The sequence below is a fragment of the Saccoglossus kowalevskii genome, chromosome 17 (assembly GCF_978046115.1).
Source record: "Saccoglossus kowalevskii chromosome 17, keSacKowa6.1, whole genome shotgun sequence".
Lineage (NCBI taxonomy): Eukaryota > Metazoa > Hemichordata > Enteropneusta > Harrimaniidae > Saccoglossus > Saccoglossus kowalevskii.
Window position 1 is genome coordinate 10820566 of NC_140657.1, and position 24386 is coordinate 10844951.

General features: G+C 34.6%; 2 protein-coding genes across 3 annotated transcripts; one reads left to right on the plus strand and one right to left on the minus strand.

Annotated features, from left to right (window-relative positions):
• Positions 1-479: 479 nt before the first annotated feature.
• On the minus strand, positions 480-13001 carry LOC102809245 (SNARE-associated protein Snapin-like). Of its 2 annotated transcripts, XM_006824915.3 has the most exons (5): positions 12820-13001; positions 12227-12273; positions 11369-11487; positions 5520-5618; positions 2372-2486 (listed from the first exon to the last, which is right to left on the minus strand). In XM_006824915.3, the coding sequence occupies exons 1-4, from the start codon at positions 12963-12965 to the stop codon at positions 5526-5528; spliced, it is 405 nt and encodes a 134-aa protein (XP_006824978.1). In that variant the 5' UTR covers positions 12966-13001; the 3' UTR covers positions 2372-2486; positions 5520-5525. The 2 variants fall into 2 exon arrangements, with proteins under 2 accessions (XP_006824977.1, XP_006824978.1); XM_006824914.3 differs by lacking the exon at positions 5520-5618 and having other exon boundaries at positions 480-2486.
• Positions 13002-13155: 154 nt separating this feature from the next.
• LOC100375745 (delta-aminolevulinic acid dehydratase-like) lies at positions 13156-19294 on the plus strand. Its single transcript, XM_002741440.1, has 8 exons — positions 13156-13277; positions 13890-14037; positions 14172-14307; positions 15180-15263; positions 15718-15806; positions 16012-16155; positions 17793-17879; positions 18626-19294. Exons 1-8 carry the CDS (start codon positions 13156-13158, stop codon positions 18815-18817), a joined length of 1002 nt encoding a protein of 333 aa, XP_002741486.1. The 3' UTR covers positions 18818-19294.
• The last annotated feature ends 5092 nt before the right edge of the window (positions 19295-24386 follow it).

Genomic DNA, 24386 nt, shown 5'->3' on the forward strand with positions numbered 1-24386 from the left:
TTATTTGTTTGATTCCAGGGTGTGGATGCATGCTTATTCTACTAAATAAGCCAAGTTGGTAATTGGTGGTTGATACATACCGTATGAATCAGATGTGATTTTTACACGTCATTGTCCCATAATCCTTCAATACTAAATGAATTTCATAATACACAAGTGACAAACTTGCTGTACAATTTCATCAGAAGAGTTACCAGACCTTACAAAAACAGTGCAGTAATTAATGGTAGCGGCGGTGTCTTAGTCATACTCTCAGTTATTAGGATTTTAACTTGTGAAGAAACTCCACGCTTAACGACATATACGCTCTCCACAAGACATAAAATATTGCCCTACCAAAAGACATTGATTAAAAGGATGTGCCCTCAAAAATTAGATGGTAAAATTCTGCCAAACACCGTATATAAGTTAGGATAATATCATTACCTAATATCCTCCCACTTAAACACATCCCATAAAATTTGGATTCAACTGATCCATAGTTTTTCCTGTAATTTATTTTCCATAATAAATGTTGTATCTATTGCTTTAAAAGTACATGATAGCTTGAAAATATACAACAACAAATCAGCAATGTAGGGATGGACCATTAAAAACTCAGGGGGGGGGGGGAATAATAGCAGAAAAACTATGCAAAACATTTTTTTCCTTCACTTTTTTCTTCAACGATGAATTCGCTGAATTTTTTTTTATTTCCGCTGTATGTAATATTATTTCCCTAAGAAATAGGAAATAGAATTTTTTTTTCTTCTGATATTGATCTCTGCAGAATTTTTTTTTTTCAATTCTACCACCCCGAGAAATTTCTAATGGTCCACCCCTTACACTAATAACTACAACACAGTACAACATTTTGGTACTATTTACAATATTTGCAAATACACAATGACTGAAATGTTTATTTCTTGAATTTAGAAAAAAAAAGATATTTCAAAGTCAGATCATTTTATACAATGAAGATGCAAGTAAGAAATTTTGAAAAAAAGAATTTTGTATGGTACCTTTAATTTAATGACAGACAAGTTTTTGCGAATTTTGCATGTCAGTAAAATTTATGAAATTTTTTAGCAGTGAAAATTTCATCGGGTACTCAAGATTTGGTCATAACAAATTATATTAAATCATCAAATTATGAAGCAGCAAAGAATACTTCAGTATTATGTAAATTAAATCATTAACATGCAAAAACTTTAGCTGACACGATTTTGATACCTTATAAATGGTTCCATGACTCGAGGCAAATGTAAAATTTTAATATGCAAATCAGCTAATTAATATGCAACAAACTGTAAATGTTAAATCACCAGTCAGACAGCATGCATTCAAACAATTACTGTATTGTACACACACGCTTTATAGATCACATGGGACCCATATCAAATATGGCGACAGTGCTCTTTTATGATAAGAAGACACCATTGAAAAAAGTGCTCAGTTTAGAATGGTTTTATATAATACAACAAAAGTATGACAATTCTTAGTCACTGTCTCTTCCAAAAAAAAAAACATTTTGCTCACAGCCTCTTTCAAAAAAAAAAATTGATTGTTAGATCGTAGTTTTAAATACCGAACTTACTCTATTAGAAGTGCATGCACTAAAATAAATTTGAAAACGGTAATAAAAGTTAAAAACAATTACAGTATTTTAGGCATATGTGCAATTCTAAAAGGGAAATGTGAGTGCCGACCACATTTGATATAGGTTGTATACTACACACAGCAACATATACACATTTGGGTCAAAATGTTGTGTTTATTTACACAAAATGTAAATGCACTCAAATGCACACAGTCGTTCCAACCACCGCCTTTTATGACTATTCTACTTATTTTTATAATTCATAGAATTGAGTGAGAAGCTAAATTAAAGCAGGGGAGTCCTCATCTGCGCATGCGTCAGATGGCCATAGCGTGTTAGTGTTTACAAACAAGCGTCTATTCATGAGCCTTTGCGTTTTTAGTGTGTGTTGTTATTGTTGTGTGATCAACAGTGGAATCCCTCCAAGATCAAGCTGAGTGAGGTTGTTTACTGCTGGGGGAGGTCACTGTGACTTTCTGGTCTACAGAACCCTAGTGAAATGTCCACTACAAGATGTTAAGATTTTCTCTGACTGACAGGAACATTTGTCTCTCGTAAAATGGTTTATATATACCATGTCTCAATTTATATTAAAAGCAAGATTCTGTTTTCTCAATGAAAAACAATGTACCCGGTATTCTCAAAAATGAGAAATATGGTTCAATAACCCCAAAGTTGATCAATGTTCCAAAAGTTTTAAGTTCATAATAAATATTTAGCTTCCTAATGTCAAACAGTTTATCCCATCAGAAGACTCCATTGTAAAATAGGGGTGTCACATGCTGGAATAAGGACCTATAGTTGGAATAAAATCTCTAGTGTCTGGTATTCCTTTCAATGAAAGCACTGCGGACCTCTTTTGCGATACGGCTGTTGGTAACTTACTATTGATCTTCTGCAAGCGAGTCTGAAAAAGAGAATACACATTATCATTTAAATTCATTTTGATTTGTTCATGTGCTCAGATTTCACCATAATGAATATTCTAAATGACATTTGAGAACCCTAGTTATCGGGCAGTGCCATGTTTGAGATTGTTTAACATTTTCACCACCACATTTTCTCACCCAAATGTTTCTGTACTTTTTTCTTAAATTCTTCAATATTTCTGGAAATGAACCCTCATTATGGAGCCAACAGACAAAATTTGAGTAAATTTTCAGTTTTTACTCAAAAAACTTGGGTATTTTTGTCCCAACTTTCTGAAGGAAAGTGCAGACTATAAACGAGACTATTTTGCAAATTTGTGGTGAAACTGGTGGTGAAAAGTTTAACGTGTACCATGTTGCATGTTAAGCCTGGCAAGTCTATATAACAGGTGGTACAATGCATCATGGGTATTATGTAAGGAACCATGCTTGCTGATACAATACACTTGTACATTGCATCTGTTGTGCTCCCTGGTTCCAATCAGGAAAAATACAATAAACAATGGGTTTCCAGTAACATTGTAAACACCAATGTGTAGAACTTTTTATTTTAATCCATACAGGTGCATTTTTTTATATAATATTTTCATAATACACCATGATGTATGTGTATGATCTACCATTTTCATTCGAGAAATTGTCCAGCACGCAGCTAGAAATAGGAAGTTACCATATTCCAGTGAACACTTTCTTGTCTTAGTTTAGGCATATTAGAAACCAAAATCTAGACAAGGCCAGGTTACCAGAAATATTTTTTTTTCTTTGCCCACAAGGTACAGGTATCAACCATTAGAAGTGCACAACAACAAGTACATAACATTTTTTTTATTAGAAGCACAACTCCAATCACTTGGATGTTCAGTTACAAGCAAATTAAAAGCAAAAGTACCGTATTCTCCTTATTAGAAATGCACCTCATAGTATATGAAAGTGTGAAGCGTGTAGAATATGTTGTGAATGTGTAGACAACGATAACCCGTGCGTAAACTACGCTTCGACAATGACCTGTTAATACAAGTAAAATGCTGTAAATATTTCATGTCATATTCAGTTTAGCTCAAAAATGGGCTAGTTACCAGTTTTTTGGAAAAACCATGTCGTTTATTCTCTGCACTCTTTTCTGAGGGGGGTGCTTGGGTAAGCACCCACCCCTAAAAAATCATGATTTTCTGAGTTGAGGCCCCTGGGTGCTAACGCTGTCGAGTACGGTATATTGCTGATAGAATACGGTATTGTACAATTATAGGAAGTATTATGTATTTTGAAACAACAGAGTACAAGTTATTTGTCCCTGTTGTACAATAATAACAAAACTGAAATCTGTCAGCCATTTTGAGTCCGATGTGCAAAACAAAGAGACGTGCATCACATAATGTACAATTTACAAAGTTTGAATGAAATCTGCCAATACACAACCAAGATCTGGTTCTGTATTAACAGAAATGCTTGATTTGAATGAATTTTTAGCACTAAAAATGGTCATCAATCATCCATTTTAAATCAGATCATAAAATGAATGCACAAAATGAAAGTTTGCTGTATGTGTGATGCAAGCGAAATAAGTCCAGGCATATGTCAGATAGAGGTAGAGGTGGACAGTCATGCATTCATTCATTCATTCATTCATACATTCATTCATACATTCATACATTCATTCATTCATTCATTCATACATACATACATACAAACATACATACATAATTACATAATTACATACATACATACATAATTACATACATACATACATAATTACATACATACATACATACATACATACATACATACATACATACATACATACATACATTTCTCTTTTTTATTACTCAAGTATTAAAAGTAACAATTATTTACAGTTTAAAAACTCACACGTAGGTGAGGGGAAAGGAACAATTAAACTAATATTAAATCGAATAATAATTAACGAGTGAAGTGATATCGATTACAATTGTGAAAGTTACTGATAAATGAATGTATATATAAGGTAAATGCGAATGAATAAAGCGAGACTGAAATGTGCGAAAAATAATGATATATTGAAATTAAACGGGTACATAAACGATACATACGTACATACATACATACATACATACATACATACATACATACATACAGACAGACAGACAGACAGACAGACAGACAGACAGACAGACAGACAGACAGACAGACAGACAGACAGAGACAGACAGACATACATACATACATACAGACAAACACACCAGTATTAGTGAAAATTTGTTTTGACCACGACTTGTAGCCAACAAAAAATAAGATCTATTTGAACCAAAATTAACAATAATAAAGCAAAAAATTGCATGTCTTCAAATTTTGTGTGAAAAAATTAAGTACCAGTACTTTTTATGCGTTGAAAATGTCGTTATGAAACCATATCGCATCAACCACTAAATTTCAACAAGTAAAATTAACAGATTAATGATGTGAACTATTTTTTATTACAAAACTATGCTGCAATCTAATTATTAACAAACACAAAGAAAGTAGTGTGTAGTAGACTTATGAAGATATGAGGTGAAACCCCATGAATTTCACTATAGTGTATTCTATGTATGCTAGAACAGTACACATGATACAGTAAAGGACAACATCAAAAGATTGATACAGGATAAAGAGAACTTCACTTCTTTTTTTCGGCAAAACCCCCCCAAACTTAATTCCATACTATTATTCATTGGCATAATTTTTTACTCATCTTCAGGAATGGTTGCAAAACCATGTTTTTTTATAATAAATAAATTTCATGATTGGTTTTTCATTTAATTAGTGTGTGCATATCACAACCAAAACAAACAAAATTTTAGAATTTAAATAACTTTATTTTACAGCTTAGAACTTTAAAAAAAAAAGAGAGTTTCTTAACAACTATTTAAAAATAAAATTGATTTACCAGCCTCTCCCCAATCTAAAAGAATTGAGTTTTTTTATCTGACATCAATCTTTTGATGTTGTCTCACCATGTGGGAGAAAGGAAGGCATGGGACATAATACATCCTAACCTATGTTCACTGGATGGGTCCTGCGGAGGGCGGTTCTAATAACGCTTTCCTGCGAGCTGTCTCTCTAGATACATTATAATGTAGTTTACCGAGACGTTCCTGAAACCAAGTAATGAAAGAAATGATGGAAACAGAGCACTAGATTATACTACCACCCCCAAACTTACAATAGAATGGTCCAAAAATGAAACAATAGATCTGAATGGACCACAAGAAAAACTTGCAGATGAGAAGGTGAAAGGAAAAAAGAGCAAATAGTTACTGTAAATGCATTAATTATTCACTGGATTTTGATTTCGCCATTTTACTGATAACTAAAATCTGCAAAATCAAATCTATGTGAACATGTAAAATAACAATTTGACAGATTTGAATATGAATATGCTCAAAACATCAAAATAGTGAAATAAATGTCAGTGAACATAAATGGTTTTACAGTATCATATCAATGTAATGTCGCAGACAAGTACAATGAGACAGTACAGTGCATGGTATCATGCACTATGACACATAAACAAGCAGTGTGACAATTTTTAGTGCAATATCTTGGTGGTGCTATACCAAAGCAGGTGGCAGTACTCCAATACGTTATACCAAACATGTGGTAGTACTCCAATACGTTATACCAAACATGTGGTGGTACTCCAATACGTTATACCAAACATGTGGTAGTACTCCAATACGTTATACCAAACATGTGGTAGTACTCCAATACGTTATACCAAACATGTGGTAGTACTCCAATACGTTATACCAAACATGTGGTAGTACTCCAATACGTTATACCAAACATGTGGTAGTACTCCAATACGTTATACCAAACATGTGGCAGTACTCCAATACGTTATACCAAACATGTGGTAGTACTCCAATACGTTATACCAAAGCAGGTGGCAGTACTCCAATACGTTATACCAAACATGTGGTAGTACTCCAATACGTTATACCAAACATGTGGTAGTACTCCAATACGTTATACCAAAGCAGGTGGCAGTACTCCAATACGTTATACCAAACATGTGGTAGTACTCCAATACGTTATACCAAACATGTGGTAGTACTCCAATACGTTATACCAAACATGTGGTAGTACTCCAATACGTTATACCAAACATGTGGCAGTACTCCAATACGTTATACCAAACATGTGGCAGTACTCCAATACGTTATACCAAACATGTGGCAGTACTCCAATACGTTATACCAAACATGTGGCAGTACTCCAATACGTTATACCAAACATGTGGTAGTACTCCAATACGTTATACCAAACATGTGGTAGTACTCCAATACGTTATACCAAAGCAGGTGGCAGTACTCCAATACGTTATACCAAACATGTGGTAGTACTCCAATACGTTATATCAAACATGTGGTAGTACTCCAATACGTTATACCAAACATGTGGTAGTACTCCAATACGTTATACCAAAGCAGGTGGCAGTACTCCAATACGTTATACCAAACATGTGGTAGTACTCCAATACGTTATACCAAACATGTGGCAGTACTCCAATACGTTATACCAAACATGTGGTAGTACTCCAATACGTTATACCAAACATGTGGTAGTACTCCAATACATTATACCAAACATGTGGCAGTACTCCAATACGTTATACCAAACATGTGGCAGTACTCCAATACGTTATACCAAACATGTGGTAGTACTCCAATACGTTATACCAAACATGTGGTAGTACTCCAATACGTTATACCAAACATGTGGCAGTACTCCAATACGTTATACCAAACATGTGGTAGTACTCCAATACGTTATACCAAACATGTGGCAGTACTCCAATACGTTATACCAAACATGTGGTAGTACTCCAATACGTTATACCAAACATGTGGTAGTACTCCAATACGTTATACCAAACATGTGGCAGTACTCCAATACGTTATACCAAACATGTGGCAGTACTCCAATATGTTATACCAAACATGTGGTAGTACTCCAATACGTTATACCAAACATGTGGCAGTACTCCAATACGTTATACCAAACATGTGGCAGTACTCCAATACGTTATACCAAACATGTGGCAGTACTCCAATACGTTATACCAAACATGTGGCAGTACTCCAATACGTTATACCAAACATGTGGTAGTACTCCAATACGTTATACCAAACATGTGGCAGTACTCCAATATGTTATACCAAAGCAGGTGGTAGTACTCCAATACGTTATACCAAACATGTGGCAGTACTCCAATACGTTATACCAAACATGTGGCAGTACTCCAATACGTTATATCAAACATGTGGTAGTACTCCAATACGTTATACCAAACATGTGGCAGTACTCCAATACGTTATACCAAACATGTGGCAGTACTCCAATACGTTATACCAAACATGTGGTAGTACTCCAATACGTTATACCAAAGCAGGTAGCAGTACTCCAATACGTTATACCAAAGCAGGTAGCAGTACTCCAATACGTTATACCAAACATGTGGTAGTACTCCAATACGTTATACCAAACATGTGGCAGTACTCCAATACGTTATACCAAACATGTGGTAGTACTCCAATACGTTATACCAAACATGTGGTAGTACTCCAATACGTTATACCAAAGCAGGTGGCAGTACTCCAATACGTTATACCAAACATGTGGTAGTACTCCAATACGTTATACCAAACATGTGGCAGTACTCCAATACGTTATACCAAACATGTGATAGTACTCCAATACGTTATACCAAACATGTGGTAGTACTCCAATACGTTATACCAAACATGTGGTAGTACTCCAATACGTTATACCAAACATGTGGTAGTACTCCAATACGTTATACCAAACATGTGGTAGTACTCCAATACGTTATACCAAAGCAGGTGGCAGTACTCCAATATGTTATACCAAAGCAGGTGGTAGTACTCCAATACGTTATACCAAACATGTGGCAGTACTCCAATACGTTATACCAAACATGTGGCAGTACTCCAATACGTTATATCAAACATGTGGTAGTACTCCAATACGTTATACCAAACATGTGGCAGTACTCCAATACGTTATACCAAACATGTGGTAGTACTCCAATACGTTATACCAAACATGTGGTAGTACTCCAATACGTTATACCAAACATGTGGCAGTACTCCAATACGTTATACCAAACATGTGGCAGTACTCCAATACGTTATATCAAACATGTGGTAGTACTCCAATACGTTATACCAAACATGTGGTAGTACTCCAATACGTTATACCAAACATGTGGTAGTACTCCAATACGTTATACCAAACATGTGGTAGTACTCCAATACGTTATACCAAACATGTGGCAGTACTCCAATATGTTATACCAAAGCAGGTGGTAGTACTCCAATACGTTATACCAAACATGTGGCAGTACTCCAATACGTTATACCAAACATGTGGCAGTACTCCAATACGTTATATCAAACATGTGGTAGTACTCCAATACGTTATACCAAACATGTGGCAGTACTCCAATACGTTATACCAAACATGTGGCAGTACTCCAATACGTTATACCAAACATGTGGTAGTACTCCAATACGTTATACCAAAGCAGGTAGCAGTACTCCAATACGTTATACCAAAGCAGGTAGCAGTACTCCAATACGTTATACCAAACATGTGGTAGTACTCCAATACGTTATACCAAACATGTGGCAGTACTCCAATACGTTATACCAAACATGTGGTAGTACTCCAATACGTTATACCAAACATGTGGTAGTACTCCAATACGTTATACCAAAGCAGGTGGCAGTACTCCAATACGTTATACCAAACATGTGGTAGTACTCCAATACGTTATACCAAACATGTGGCAGTACTCCAATACGTTATACCAAACATGTGATAGTACTCCAATACGTTATACCAAACATGTGGTAGTACTCCAATACGTTATACCAAACATGTGGCAGTACTCCAATACGTTATACCAAACATGTGGCAGTACTCCAATACGTTATATCAAACATGTGGTAGTACTCCAATACGTTATACCAAACATGTGGCAGTACTCCAATACGTTATACCAAACATGTGGCAGTACTCCAATACGTTATACCAAACATGTGGTAGTACTCCAATACGTTATACCAAAGCAGGTAGCAGTACTCCAATACGTTATACCAAAGCAGGTAGCAGTACTCCAATACGTTATACCAAACATGTGGTAGTACTCCAATACGTTATACCAAACATGTGGCAGTACTCCAATACGTTATACCAAACATGTGGTAGTACTCCAATACGTTATACCAAACATGTGGTAGTACTCCAATACGTTATACCAAAGCAGGTGGCAGTACTCCAATACGTTATACCAAACATGTGGTAGTACTCCAATACGTTATACCAAACATGTGGCAGTACTCCAATACGTTATACCAAACATGTGATAGTACTCCAATACGTTATACCAAACATGTGGTAGTACTCCAATACGTTATACCAAACATGTGGTAGTACTCCAATACGTTATACCAAACATGTGGCAGTACTCCAATACGTTATACCAAACATGTGGTAGTACTCCAATACGTTATACCAAACATGTGGTAGTACTCCAATACGTTATACCAAACATGTGGTAGTACTCCAATACGTTATACCAAAGCAGGTGGCAGTACTCCAATACGTTATACCAAACATGTGGCAGTACTCCAATACGTTATACCAAACATGTGGTAGTACTCCAATACGTTATACCAAACATGTGGTAGTACTCCAATACGTTATACCAAACATGTGGTAGTACTCCAATACGTTATACCAAACATGTGGTAGTACTCCAATACGTTATACCAAACATGTGGTAGTACTCCAATACGTTATACCAAACATGTGGTAGTACTCCAATACGTTATACCAAACATGTGGTAGTACTCCAGTACATGAGTGAGATAAAGACAGGTAGATGCATTTAAAAAGCAGAAATTAACTCACAGACTGTCAATTGCTAAACCAACAAACATTGACAATTTACATATTTTCTGAAAGCCTAAAAACCAACCATGGAGTATCAAGTACCCTTGCAAACTAGGAATACCATATTTGCTGTATTAGCACAGCTCCAATAGGAGTGAACGAAAACTAAAAATTGTATTTATTGTATGCTAGATCATTAAAATATGACTTATTATGACCATAGATAGATACAGTAACTTGTGTTCAGGTCATTTTAGCAGTTATCTTTGATTATCAAATACAGTTTGACCTCACATGACCGGAGTTCAGGTATAAACACTATCCTGACTACAGTATAATATTTGATATTAAGGCTGTTGTGATGAGTGACCTTTAGGGTCATGCATAGAGCCCAGTGAAGTGCAGTGGCTAACAATTGTTGGTGTTATTAGTGGTGTAAAATCTGTATTAAAAGCCGCAGCTTCTATTAAAATGGTACAATGCAACAGGGGATGTGGTTTCTATTAGAGCATCTACACATATGAGAAATGGTGAATTTTTGGTTCTCAATTGTTCAAAAAGAATAGGTGCGACTTCTATTAGGGATGCAGCTTATAATACGGTAGTGTCTACCTCTCTCTGGCAATTGATTTTTATTATTAGATAGAAACTTTGTAAGAGGGCGACACATTATCGAGGGCTTAACCTTTTCACCAACAGATTTATTCTAAACTTTTTTTCTTACATTTTACAATATTTCCAGAAATGAACTGCAATTTTGAAGCCAACAGACAAAATTTGAGTAAATTTTCGGTTTTTACTCAAAAAATTTGGCTATTTTTTTCCAGTCTTCTGAAGGAAAGTGCAGACTATAAACAGAAATATTTTGTTAATTTGTGATGAAAAGAGGGAACTGGTGATGAAGAGGTTATGATTGCCTTACCTGTGCATTTTGTAGTATGTTATTCACGACCATTATTCGTCTTCTTGAGTTCATTAATTTTTTGACATAGGCATCTAATTCCACAGGTAACGGCTGCTCTTCCGAAAGTTTTTTTAATTCTGAATATATCAGTAAATAAATAAATAAAAATAAACAAGCAAATAGTAGATAACAAAAAAATATTTTTGTCTCTTGAAAGTTAGAAATAGAGAAACAGCTGTAAAGTCCACAGTATCAACATAAAGTGTTTTTTTTACACCAATTCTAAATGTCAGGTACATAGATCCTAAAGCTTTTACAAGAAGTTACAAAGACAAGTATCTGATACAGAAGCAGCACACAAAGACAGTGTGCCCCTAAGGAATCATGAGTTAAAAGTTGTGGCAGCTTGTTGACTGCTGTAGAGACTGGGGAGAGGAATTCAAAAAAAAAATTAGAAGATGAAATACATTTTCTTATGATATGCCCTAAACACCAAAACCATTGAACTGATATGCTTTCAAAAAAATGTATTTCCATCTGAGATCACAAATGACCCACACAAATTTATAATACTTAATGGAAAGTACTAACAAAAATATAATCACAAGTGTTGGTCAATTAATACATTTCTCCATCTTTGCAAGGAATGAAAACAACACTTTTGACTAATTTGTTGTTGTTCTTTTTCATCTTTGTTGTATAAACTGATAGAAATACTGTACATTTAAGGATGTAATAAAGTTATTACTATTATATGGAGGTGATAGTAAAAGTAAACAGACTCCACATAGATCTGACTTTTATAAGATTGTCCAAGCCCCTATGGTATTTCACCTGAAAGATGTGACGTTACATTTATACAAGAATATATTATACCTTCAGCAAGTCCATCAATTTGTTGTCGTAATTCCACTTGACTTTCTCTGAAATAAATAAAGTGAATAAATAAAATAATGTGCAGTAATTGAGGAAAAATTTAAGGTCAGAGTTAAATATTTACTTCCATGGCGATGTTTTGACACAGGAGAGTGACAGACTCTTTAGCCAACATGGCATGTACAGAGCTATATTTCAACATGTTCACCATCAAAGTCACCCCCCCAAAAAAGATTTGCAATCTGATTTAGATTTTCGCATCTAAAAGAAGTGTACAAACACAAAACAAATTACAAGATTTACCAAGTTTATTGTGACCGTATTAAAGATATTCATGACACGAATCCACATTTTAACACAATTTGCCAGGAGGTAAATATAGCATCTATGAATACGCCCACATCGGCAAACAATATTCTGAGTAGTAACTTTTACTAGAAACTGAATTCAATATGTAAATATTCATAATGATCGCAAGGTCGAAGTGCCAGCATCATAAGGATGGATGGATGGATGGTCAGACAGTTGGTGGAAGTAATATTATTAATTCGTATGAACCATAACATGCAGAGCGCAACTGTATAAATACATACCTAACTCGCTTAACTTGATCATCTACTTCTAAAACAGCAGGCCTCAGTAAATCTAAAAGCCCGTCAGCGAGGTCGTCTCTTGTTATTTTCGTGTCTAGGCTTTGAACAGAGCTCGGACTACTTCCTACACTACTCGCTTCCGCCATTTTGGTTTCAGAGATATCAGTTTGATCTTTGACATGTGCAGCTTGTGAAACCACCAGATGGGGATATTTTTCTTTCAATAACACGAAAATTAAATTTATCTAAAAAAAACTAGCTAATAAACAACGAATGAAAATGATTGTACCATTTTATAGTAAAAAGAATATTGTCACTTAGTCGTGATTTAACAAAATGGCGTCCCCCAGTGCGACAAGCATTTTGCATAGCGGATATTTTCACAGCGTTTTACGGTCATGGCAAAGTTCAGAGACGTCATTCGACAGCTCAAATCTCATTTACCCTTTATTTATCACGTATGTGTTTAACTTGGGAAGGTGGCAGCTCGTACATTTTAATATCACGACTTTTCCATTCAGGGGCCGGTCTTCCAAATTTGTCATTCGCGTGGCGTTGGTGGACACGCCCACTTTTAAATTAAACAAGCAAAGAAAGCCAGACTTGAATTGGCTGACAAAATGAAACCTAGCGTATATACCTCAGAAAATTGAACTTTGTTATTTCTGTTTGTTCGATTATAATTTGCAAGGTGCACTTTGAGTGCACTGAAACAAAATCACTTGCCCGCGAGTAATACATTATTATACGTATCATTGAATTGAGTATCCGATATTACAAGATGTCAGAAATTAGAATTGATGTAATAGTTCACCTTGGTTTACTACTTAGTAATAAGTTATTTAACAAGTAATTTTTCATGTATTATTATAATATTAATTTGATTCCATCTTTAGAAATATTTTACTTGCATATTAAAAATGTGCTTTTCATAGAGCAACTTTGGTAAAACTATGATAACAATATTATGATTGTGTGGAATAAACAACGATGACCATTTTGTATTTTTATTGTATATGGATGGAATTTAAAATTTTTTTTGATGCTGATTTGCTATTGTTTTGTTGTAGGGATGAAGCTAATGCTATAGAACCGATTGGTAGTCTACCAGAGCAGTCCAGATATGGGGTAGAACGCTTAGAAGAAACGCTGCGACCTCTAGTGAAGAAAGGACTGAAAAGTGTACTGCTATTTGGTGTGCCTTCAAAACTACCAAAGGTAAAATTTAACTTATTTTTGGATACTGAGCTATTTTCTTAGTAATGTTATTTTTTTATGTTTTCACTCAGATAATTTCAAAGTTCAATGCCGTGATTATATGGTTTATTTGATGTGGCATCATTCTTTTTCAGGATGAGAGAGGTAGCCATGCCGACAGCGATGACACGCCTGTTATATTTGCCATTAAAAAACTACGAAGCCAATTTCCTGATTTACTGATAATATGCGATGTGTGTTTGTGTCCGTACACTAGTCATGGACATTGCGGTGAGTCTAATTAGGTGTTCAGAACAAAAGAGCTGTTTTAAATTTAGAATACATGGTTAAGGTCTAAATAAAAATTACGTTTCTGATCACCAAAAAAAGTGCAAGCCAATGTTTTTTTTTTCACTTATTCCACCACTGTACGGCACCCTATGTTGACAAAATGATGAAAACTCACTGCCCCATCTTTGAAAAACACATTGATCAGAAATATTTTTTTTATGAAATTGAGATTCATGTTCTCCTAAAACTTTAAAAAGAGCGCCCTCATCACACACTAAGTAAATTTCTTTGTTTTTATCAGCTTTCCATTTTGTATTCATTCATTCATTCACTTATAGCTTTTGATAGAAATTTGCCTGATCTCAACTTGTAGCTGTAACTAAAAATAAAATTTTCTTTGTGGAGTCAGGTTTGTTTGTTTTTATTTTTAGAGGACGCTTATGCACATAATCATTCAATATTTGGAATTTTCATTTCCTAATATGGTAGGATGAAAATACCTCATAAAATACCGCAAAATTACGGCACGCTGTAACTTATGGCATTACAGTGACAGATGTATAATAATAACAAAAATGTGCGTATGGAATAAGTGGATTTATAGGGTTTTCACCACCAGTTCTCTTTCTTTTCATCAAAAATTCACAAAATAGTCTCATTTATAGACTGCACTTTCCTTTTTTGAGTAAAAACAAAAAAATTACTCAAATTTTGTCTGTTAGGTCTAAAATTAGGGTTCATTTCCAGAAATATTTAAGATTAAAGAAAAAAGTGCTGTCAAAGTTGAGTGAGAAAATCTGGTGGTGAAAAGATTAACTTATGAATTAAGATTGAACATAATTCATAATAATAATTTTATTTGACTAATGTAGGTATTTTATATGAAGATGGCACAATTAACAATACAGCAAGTATACAGCGACTAGCTGAGGTTTCCTTGGCCTATGCAAAGGCTGGTAAGTCTTGTGGGACTCATTCTAAATCATTCATAGAAGCTATATTAATTAATATTTATTTATTTATTATTTATCTGTGAAGTATTCAAAATAGCAATGTAGTGTAATAAACTTTATTTTAGCTGGAATTAATTTTTGGGTGTTTTGTATGGAATTTATTTTCACTGATTTTTGATGAGTTTAATGTGAGATATAGGAAAAAAAGGTAAAAAAATAGCAAAAATAAATTCCAAGCGGAAATAAAGTATTTTAGAGTAATTCAAATGTCTCACCTCTCATCTACAACAATGCCGCCATTTTGAATTGAAAATTTGTTATTACATGCAACTTATAAGGGTGAGGTTTATAATTCAAAAAACAAATTTGGGTATCTCCAGTTTTTTCTATTTTTTGATTTTCAAATAAATACATTTTCACACAAAATTGTAATGACTGGCATAACATTTTTTATTAGGTTGTCAAGTTATAGCGCCCTCAGACATGATGGATGGGAGAATTGCTGCAATAAAGCAAATATTATTGGCCAATGACCTTGGTAGTAAGGTGAGTAAACTAAATGGAAGCTTATGTTGTTACGCTGTCTGTGCGTCTCTCGACATCTGTGTGGCCTCTGGACCTTGTGCCACTGACATCTCAAAATCCAAATTATGTTAAAATTCTGATAAATTATTGATTATTTACTAAATAAATTATGTTTTAATTTGTTTTTCATGTGTCTATTCTGAGCTATTTTGCATCTGTTTTTTAGGTTTCTGTTCTGAGCTACAGTGCTAAGTTTGCATCAAGTTTTTATGGTCCGTTTAGGGATGCTGCCAAATCAGCACCTTCATTTGGTGATCGTAGATGTTATCAGTTGCCACCTGGCTCCCGTGGACTAGCTAGCAGAGCTGTGGTAAGTAGACATCATTAGCTAGAAAAATAGATGGATTTATTGTAAATATTATAAGAAATATAAAAAAAAGTATGTGCATGTGAAAGTTAATGCTTGACAAGTCTGTGGTATTGCATCTTATCTCACTCTTTGAATGCCAAAGTCGACTTTTGTCACTTTCTACAAATTATCACATAATTTCTTCCATATTTTTTCAAAATTTTAATTAAGATAGGTTTTTGGTAAGAAATGATATTCATTTGATTCAAAATTAATACAGAAATTAGAGAAAAATATATAGAAATCTCAAAATATTGCACCAACCTTCTGGCGAGAAAAAATATGACAAAATATATAGTGTTAATAGTGGTCTTAGTGCTGCAGAAGTTTGTCATAGTTGATGAGATGAATCCTGATACTGTATAGGCTAAAAAAACAAAAAATGTAAATTTTGTTGATCAGGACTGATTATATTGCTTATTAAATGTACCGGTAATGTAATTCTATGTTTGGAAAATATTAAAACGGTCTGAAATAAAATAACTTTATAATATAACTGAGGTCGACCATAGACACGCGTCTGTCATTTACGAAAGTCCATGCACTACTAATGGAGCGAATACAGTATCGCCTAAAGACAGTGCCACTTTTTCCCTGGGACAAACTAGAAGTTATTTTGGTCTCTAATAATACTTCATGGCACCAATGATGACCACATGTTGCCTGTGACCCCCACATATATTCATTATTAGTCCCTGTTTGGACGAAGTCTGAAATTGGGAACTTAAGGATTGACCTCTGTGTGTTCATGCGCCTGTGCATCTTGACCTATATCTTAGACATGCCTGGACCAATTAAATTCAAACTACATACATTCATCATAAATAATATAATACATATGCACGACAATTTTTTTCACGATCTGATTCATGATGGCTGAATAGCGGCCATTTTTGTACTGAAAAATTATCAAAATATATGGATTTTGTTTAAACTTGGTACATACATGTACATTGGATATTATGAGACCTCAAATCAGATACAAAATGGCCAACTGGCGGCCATTTTGTTTTAATGAACGTGGTTCCAGTGCCATATTCTAACTTGCTTTAACTTATTATGTTCAAATTTTAAATATTCATTATACATAATCTTTTATTTTGGTTTGACGATCCGATTCAAAATGGCCGAATGGAATAAAAAATCAAGGATCTCGGTCGTTTATGGATGGGTTTTGTTCAAACTTGGAACATACATTAGACATTATATGTCCCTGATGCACAACATTTTGTGTTTTCAGATAGGATTAAAAATGGCTGACTGGTAGCCATTTAGTTTTACTGAATGCAAGTCTAGAACCATATCTCTTAGATGCTTTGACTGATTATGTTCAAATTTTATATATTAATTATACATCATGTCATAGATATGCAGATTTATTGGTTTCACGATCCAATTCAAAGTGACTGACAGGTGGCCATTTTGTTTTAATTAATGATGTTCCAGCACTATATCTCTCAATATGGACAAGTATTGTGCTGTGTTACCATAAACAAAACTATATAACTTAGATTTGATAATTAACAGAGACTGTGCCATGCATGACTTTTGTAATATTATGTTTTTGTATGTATCATGATATATTTTTAATATCAAAGGACCGGGATGTTTCTGAAGGTGCAGATTTCTTAATGGTAAAACCAGGCATGCCTTATTTGGACATTGTACGACAAACAAAAGACAAGGTAACAATGGTTTTTGATTTTCTAAATTTTGAGTTTTGCAATATTTGAATTATGAGAAGTTTGAGTTATTCCATGTTCAAATGAAGTAGAGTTTGAGTTATTCCAAGTGAGTTTAATATTCAGAGTTTGAGTTTTGAATTATTCAGTGTTTAATGTAGATGGAGTTTTAAAAATTAAAGAATGTTTATTCAGAGTGAATTATTGGAAGTCAGATTTATTTAAAGTAAGTTATGGGAAGACTGATTTTTTCGGAGTAAGTTATGTGAAGTTTGATTAATTCAGAGTGAGTTATGGAAAGTCTAATTTATTCAAAGTGAGTTATGGAAAGTCTTATTCATTCAGAGTGAGTTATGGGAAGTCTGATTTATTCAAAGTGAGTTATGGAAAGTCTGATTCATTCAGACTGAGTTATGGGAAGTCTGATTTATTTAAAGTGAGTTATGGAAAGTCTTATTTATTCAGAGTGAGTTATGGAAAGTCTTATTTATTCAGAGTGAGTTATGGGAAGTTTGAGTTATACAGAGTGGGCTATTAGAAAATTCAGTTAAACAGAGGTATATTTATTCATAGTGAGTTAAATAATTTTCCAATGCAAACCAATTATAAAATTTTATTCAAAATTCTTGTGTTGTTGAAAAATACTAAAATTGATTTTGGCTTTGCACATACAAGTACACAGAATATTTATCTTAGATATTTGGCAATATAATTTATGTACCTAATTTGATACTATTTATTTTTTTCAGTACCCATCAATACCCCTTGCTATATATCAAGTGTCAGGGGAGTATGCTATGCTGTACCATGGATGGACAGCTGGTGCCTTGGACTTGAAAAAAGCGGTCATGGAATCCATGATTAGTATGAGACGAGCAGGAGCCGATATCATTATTACGTACTATACACCAAGATTACTGGACTGGTTGCAAGAACAATAGCTGTCAAAATAAAACATCATTTCTCTCTTAAATTTCTACCAATCCCACAACAACCAGGAGAATTTGTTGTGTTATGGATATTCCATCAATACTGATGGTTTAGAGGGTGACACATTAATGGAAGAGCATAGCTTCATTCACTTACAATATTGATATTATTAATACAATATTATCCTTCTATATTATTATTAATAATTTTATAATGGACACTTATACCACACTCGACTGGTAATTAACCAACACAACAAAACTAAAAACTATGGCCCTGTCAATGTTACCATCTTCTATTACACAAATGATTTGAAAGTACATTGTATCTGTCGATATCTGAGCTTATGGTCGATAATGATTGGACATCTGTGGTTTATATTGGAACACCAATGCCCCAAGTTTTATTAAAATCTGATGAGTTTATTGAGATATCAGAGGAAAGGACATGCATATATACAGACAAATAAATATTGGATCATTGTTGAAGCTTTGTTTATCTGCAATTGTTTAACCTTTTCACCACCGGACTTTATCACCAAAATTTTCCTGCACCTTTTTTTCTCATATTATTCAATATTCCAGGAAAAGAACCCTAACTTTTGAGCCAACAGAAAAATTTTATTCAATTTTCTCCCAATCTTCTTAAGGAAATTGAAGACTATTAACAGGATCATTTTGTGAATTTGTTTTTCTTGATCAACTAAATGCTACGGTAGTTACAACTATGGTTCATCCTGGGCAGGTTAAATTGCCCTCAATGCTTTATGACTCTTAGGGGGGGGGGGGGGGCAGATGTTTGACTATATCATGCTTTTTTAGCTCCGCTGTCGACTTTGTCAAGCGGGGCTTATCATACGAGTGATTGTCCATTGTTTCAAGATTAAGATGAATATTTTCGACTTCTTGATCAAAATCGTAAGTCCAATTGCTTTGATATTACAGGTAAATATTAGTACTATATGTGGTCCTCTCTCAGATGTTTATTTCATGATGATTTCTTCAATTCGTTAATTTTAGTGAATATTTTTGGTAAAAGTGATATTTTCGACTTCTTGTTGAAAACCAATTGCTTTGATATTACATATGTAAGTACTACATGTGGACCTCTCTCAGATTTGTTCATTTCATGATGAAATCTTTAAATCCCTAATTTAAGTGAATATTTTTGTAATTTTCGGTAAAAAGTGATATTTTCAACTTCTTGTTGAAAACAGCTAGTTCGATTACTTTGATACTATACATATTGTTCATTTTTGCTGGGAAAGGATTGACCAGCTTTGTTATTAGTTCAAGAAAATTGTTCAGCTTGGAATGTGTCTGAATCCCTCATTAGTATGCAAGAATGTAGGAATGTACCAAGAAAATTGTTTTTCTGGAGTAAATTGTGGTGTATTTTACTTAGGGAACTGATCATTACCACCCAGCCGGTTTCCTGTGAGTTTGACTCGGTTTACCGTACCGGTCGTTGCTTTACCGTACCGGTCGTTGCTTTACCGTACCGGTCGTTGCTTTACCGTACCGACCGTTGCTTTACCGTACCGACCGTTGCGTTACCGTACCGGCCGGACAATTACCGTACTGATAGGACCAATACCGACTATTTATCACCTTCGATTAATGAATGCATGGTAAACAAAGCCCCGGTAACTGATCGGCGCCCTGCCGGTAACCGTGAGTCATGCATGAATTAATTGGGCATTTTGCAAACAATAAGAATTTTTTTTCACCCACCCATTGAAAGTGAATAATTTGAAAAGGACATGACTTGTACAACAGAGTGTTACGTCCCAGTCGACTAGAGGACTCGATGGGTTAATTATTTGTTTATATTTGTCAGTAGCTCACACAGTGGAAAGAAAGTCGGACAAACGTCGAAATACAAATAAATAAATTAAATAAAAAAGTCTTTCTGAAATTTCATGTTTTTTTTCAATATATGTGTGTTATTCACATATTCATGATCGCCTGTAACGCTATAAAACGACAGTCCTACATCGTAGCTTACCCACGACGTTGAATAAAACGTCTCAACCTGTCGCATGAATTCGATGATACTTGCATAATGTGTCAGCGTGACTCGCTTGGCCGAGCTCACATGTATTTAAATTCGGGCTTGGGCGTTCGAAAATCTGTTTTGATACTTTGTTGACAATAACACGCGCAACGCGTGCACGTAGTCCAGATAAAATTCAAGTGCGTAAAACGGAATTTGACCTTGCTCTAGGTCAACATTTTTCTATTGCTTTTCGACCTCATTTTGTGAGTTTGCTTATGGAATTGTCCAAACATATTTACCCGATATTTACACACCTCCTCCAACAATCCCCAATGTAACTTTATTATAACAAAACAGAGTGTGCAAGTGTGCCGGTATATCTCTTTTTGGAACATGTGATTGGCCCTGAAAAGGGCTGTTTGGTTTGGGGCAGAATACGATTTAGACTGGAAAGGTCGGGACTTTTTTTTGTTTTACAAAAAAAATATAATTACAGCCAATACAAAGTCAGCTTGGACATTCAGTTGCGAGACATAACAAAATAAACGGTGCCAGCGATAGATTTTGCGAATGAAAGAACAAACTAAACGCAATCAAAGGCGCCGACCACTCGCGTTGGAAATAAACTAATAAAACGCGTTGCGACGAGAAATTTCGTCTGCATCTATCATTCACGCAAACGCACACACACATGCTATTTTCGTATGTTGAATACGTTGGCAACGTCGTCAAATATTTAGCCCAATCACTGAATAAAAAAACATCCAAGCACACGTGCACTGGCGCCAGATAAAGTGAAAAAATGAAAACAAAATTACGTCTGCACTGTGCATTTTTAACAATAACCAAAACCATTAGGTTACATGCCAAAACTACCGACTCAGGATTCATCATACACAAATATAGCCACTTTCATGGAACTGTTATTTTTGTAACCCACTTTGTCGGCTCAGTTGATTTGGGAGCACTGATCCCAATTTAAAAAAAATAAAAATATCGTATAAAATAAAGACGCAGTTCCGTCTGTAGTCGTATCCAACAGTTCACATGGACGTACTGGGAGCTCCATGGTCTCAAAAAAATCATGTGTAGCATTATCACGCGCAACTTGAATGTAAATATTATGCAATAATAATGGTAAAGTTTAATCTCTGACAAATAAAAAGACGCAACAAATTGACCTGGTGGTGTATTTGACCTCGAAAGCTACTGCATAGCAAACATGAACAAAATGATTTATAAACAGACTATAACTACAAACTAAACAAATTCTACTCAAATTAATTCTACAGTTTTGCTTTCTCAGGCGATCCTGTGCATAAAACTGAAATTTAAACAGGTCGGCATTTTACCGGTAAACCGGAAAATCAATGCATAAATTAACTTGTCAGAAGTGTGAATTGCCTCCTGCCAGTACGGTAACGGCCTTGCCGGTACGGCTAATGACCTTCGGGTACGGTAAAGCAGCGGCCGGTACGGTAAAGCAGCGGCCGGTACGGTAAAGCAACGGCCGGTACGGTAAAGAAACGCATGCCGCAGGAGACTCACAGGAAACCGGCTTGGTGGTAATGATCAGTTCCCTTATGAATGGTCAAAAAGTGTATGGAGATTTTATGAAAATGTGTGGATGTTAACAGAATGATGTCATTTGGTCACAGTTGCGCAATAAATGGACTATTTTGGGCGTAGCTATAAAATGTGTCACCAAAGTACACGCACGTGTGCATGGATTCCAATAGTTTGTGCTGTGAAGGAACTCCATTAGAAAATAAGTATTGTGTAATTTGTAACTGAATATATTCAAATAGATTTATGTTTATGAATCTTGTTTCTTTTCAAAGTGTATTTATATAATAAATGTTTTTTATACTTTTTCGATGGATTGAATTTACAAATGATGAATTATTTTGTCATACCATCACTCGATTTATGTATTACGAATTTCTGATAGTTTAGGCTGTGTTCTTGCAAACGGGAAGACATTTACTGGTGTACAGTGGACATCGATAAAAGCGAACGTATTTCGAAAGTTGTGAAATCATGGTATTGTTTTTGTTTTGGCATTATACAACTTGCAGTTCCCTTTTGATGGATTTTGTGTGACTGGCCGTGTTATCGAACTGTAGTATTATGTAAATCTGCCTCGGGGGGGGGGGAATCTGCAAGCAAAGTTTAAATTGCCATTTTCTAATGATATCTTCTGTTCTTTAATTGAAATGTGCATTGCTAACAGCGGAGCTATCTCAGCCGACAGGCTGCATAATATTGTCAGTCTGGTGTATACAGATGGCTACGACAGTTTGCCCCTTATTATTGTCCAATATACATCTTTAACAGTTTTACATATCACGAATACATGCAATACTACCTTTGTGTCATATCAATTAGCGTATATTTATGCTAAGAGGTGGACCATGAGAAACTGAGAGGGGTAAATGGCAGAATCAAACAAAAAAATTGTACAGGAAAAACATTCTGCACGTCTATTTCTTGGGGAAATGTTACACAGAGAGGACATAAAAATTACAGCGATTCATCATGGGGGGGGGGGGTATTTTGCAGTTTTTCTCCCATAACCCCCCACCCCCCAAAAAAACAACAACATCTACATATTAGAAATTTGGTCTAGCTGCCTATGCATATTGCAAGGATTGAACACAAAATTAGGTAAAAATGCAGCAAATGGTTCTTTAATTATTATCTTACAGGTTTTCATAAAAAATGAACAAAGTTAAAATACCTTTACCTTGGGTAAAATATTATGGAATAGTATTTCATGAAGTTTTTACCTAAATCTGAATTACACAATGTGATCAAAAATAAAAATCTCAAAACAAGTTCATTTGTTAAAATGAATGTTTATTTTAAACAAATACATGTGGTAACATGCTACAATTATGTATAAACTCATTTAGCCTACACTATATAACATTTACCATACCTGCTTCTCAGAAAAAAAAAATTATACTTCCTGGTATACTTTCACATAATGAACAAACTTCATTTTCATGAGCAATGCCTTCTAAAATTATTGGTGCAAGGTAATGCCTGCAGAGGGGCTTTGTAATCAATGTCCAACGAGGAAAATCACTTTGATATTTTCATCAACTTCCTTGATATTGTAACATGCATACAAATTCTATGACGTACTTTGTTACATATTCAGATATTTACAAACGTTACCAATCTCAATCTCGTTACCAATTTGTTGACCATACAAAAAAAATGAGAGAATTAAGCAAGATTTAGTCAGAATTTACAAAATTTCCAAGTATGAGTTTAGAATTGCCCGTATATGCAACACATTACCATGGAAAAAAATCAAATTGGCAGCCATTTTTGCAGACAAAAGAAAGCACTTGCATATTGAATGTTTAAGGGTACATCAATTTAGGTAGGAAATATTTGAACTTCAACTTAAGAACATGCAATAATGGATGGTTTGATCAAATGTTATAAGCTTGACCATCTGAAATTCTGGCTGTAGAATTGAGTGTTATTGGTTCATTTATTTTACTGTTTCATTTATTCTATTCCATTTTATTCCAGGGAGGTTCATTTGAAAAGCTCACTCTGATGAGT

Bases quoted from the DNA above. Each gene is read 5' to 3' on its own strand.
- LOC102809245 (XM_006824914.3), bottom strand. From the start codon at position 12,965: ATGGCGGAAGCGAGTAGTGTAGGAAGTAGTCCGAGCTCTGTTCAAAGC. The intron at 11,488-12,226 runs GTATAATATATT...TGATATATTCAG, and splicing joins AATTGATGGACTTGCTGAAG to AATTAAAAAAACTTTCGGAA. The intron at 2,487-11,368 runs GTAAGGCAATCA...TCTCTTTTTCAG, and splicing joins ACATACTACAAAATGCACAG to ACTCGCTTGCAGAAGATCAA.
- LOC100375745 (XM_002741440.1), top strand. From the start codon at position 13,156: ATGGCGTCCCCCAGTGCGACAAGCATTTTGCATAGCGGATATTTTCAC. The intron at 13,278-13,889 runs GTATGTGTTTAA...GTTTTGTTGTAG, and splicing joins ATTTACCCTTTATTTATCAC to GGATGAAGCTAATGCTATAG. The intron at 15,264-15,717 runs GTAAGTCTTGTG...ATTTTTTATTAG, and splicing joins CTTGGCCTATGCAAAGGCTG to GTTGTCAAGTTATAGCGCCC.